The following is a 1,801-nucleotide window of genomic DNA, read 5'->3' on the forward strand; positions in this document are numbered from 1 at the left end:
ACCCACCGCCAACTCTTGGGCTACTCTTTTACCAACGAATAGTGGGATTGACTTTCACACTATAACACCCCCCACGGCTGAAAGGGCGAGCATGTTTGGTGTGTCGGGGATTCGAACCCGAGACATGCAGATTGCGAGTCGAGCGCAGTAACCACAACTGCCCATGCCAGGCCTCTACAGTTTTGGACTGCATAAAGCTTGGAACAGAGATGTGGGTTATTCTTTCTTCTTCTGTAGGACATAACAAATAACCTGGAAAATGGGCATCACTACAAACAAGCCAATAAAGACTATTTTAAGTGTGAAACTGATTTTACTGCAATCCTCTTCACTAAAGCTATGTATGTGTTTGATTTAGAAAATGATGCCAACTGGAAAGATTAATCTTTATCAGGTTTGACACTCAACCGGCTTGAATACCTCTAAACTTCCAGTGTAAAAGTGTCAATTACAATTCTGAACAGTCCTGATTTAATGGAAATTTTCTTTTATAACATGTTACTGAATCAACATCAGTTTTAGATATATTTTATCAGGCTTGCTAGTAAAAACTATTTTAAAAAGAATAAGATATAAAATATGATTACAAAAGATTTAAAGAGGTGTTTTACAAAGTAGGAACACCATACGTAAATCTATTTCAGAATTAAAACTGAGCATATACTCCAAACAAAATATTTCAACATACTTCGAAGCTGAGGCAACATCTCCCAATTTCAAGAAGTGATCTTTGTTCCTTAAACACATCTGAGAAAAAAAAAATATATAAAATATAAAAATTAAAAACTTGTGTGTAATACCAGAAAAACTCCTTAGAAAAGTAAAGTGTTTACTTCTAAAACTACAAGTTTTAAAGAAGATTCAATTATAAATAATAATATTATAAAAGTATACAGTGAAACAAGTCTCCGTAATTATTTTAAAAAGTATCTATAAGACATTTAGACTCCACTAGTCATCAAGAATCAAAAACACAAAGTCCAGTGAGCCCACAAAAAGTATACTTGATGTTACTTCTGATACAGCTCTTGGAAACATCACAACTAAATCAGAAGTGTTCAAACATGGTACAAATTAAGATCAATTTAAGTGATGAGACTCATGAAATATACTAGTAAGATGGACACAAAAAAGCTTTTTTTTTTTTTAGCAGAAGTATATTCAAAAAAAGATAAAATATTCAGTTTCTTTGTAGTTAAGTGCAAAGCTACACAGTGGATTATGTGTGTTGTGCCTACCACTGGTTACTGAGACTTATAATTCTGCAGACTTACCAATATTCTACTATGGGGCAAAATAATCAAATCAGATGTCCATGTGTTTAAGTTTCATACTATTGTCTTTTAATATGTATAGAAATTCTGTCCCAGTAAACAAATTTATGTTTTATTGGGCCCAAGAACTAATACTTTTTTAAAATGTTACTTGTTATTATACAATGAATTATAAGTTTCTTGTTTAGCATAAAGCAACAAAATTGGTCATCTGTGCATTAATTACAATTAATTTTTTAAAATTAAAAAATCAAAATCCAATTTTGAGCATTATTAGCCCTCACTTTAACTATCTCAACATGGGGTCGGTCAATTTGACCGACCATGTGACCTCGTTGTACTTGTTTAAAGTCTTTATAGATTTAATATTTCTAACTTTCAGTATACTGTGTATATCTTCACGGAATTTATCAGTCTTTCAGTTAACATAATATGTCTTTCACATACAAAATATCATATTTTTTAGTGAAGTATTTTTAATAAAATAAAATAAAGATTTGTCCATTAATATATTGCGTATTTGTTTT

At 31.2% G+C, this 1,801-nt stretch overlaps 1 protein-coding gene across 1 annotated transcript in view; it reads right to left on the reverse strand.

Annotated features, from left to right (window-relative positions):
- Window positions 1-747, reverse strand: part of LOC106473686 (coiled-coil and C2 domain-containing protein 1-like) — a gene marked incomplete at its 5' end in the record, with an annotated part of 39,113 nt that extends 38,366 nt beyond the window's left edge. The window contains one exon of the mRNA XM_013934365.2: window positions 689-747. Within this exon, the coding sequence (XP_013789819.1) occupies window positions 689-747 (59 nt within the window). The remainder of the gene's footprint in view (window positions 1-688) is intronic.
- Between the last annotated feature and the right edge of the window lie 1,054 nt (window positions 748-1,801).

Source organism: Limulus polyphemus, unplaced genomic scaffold, assembly GCF_000517525.1.
Source record: "Limulus polyphemus unplaced genomic scaffold, Limulus_polyphemus-2.1.2 Scaffold6403, whole genome shotgun sequence".
Taxonomy (NCBI): Eukaryota; Metazoa; Arthropoda; class Merostomata; order Xiphosura; family Limulidae; genus Limulus; species Limulus polyphemus.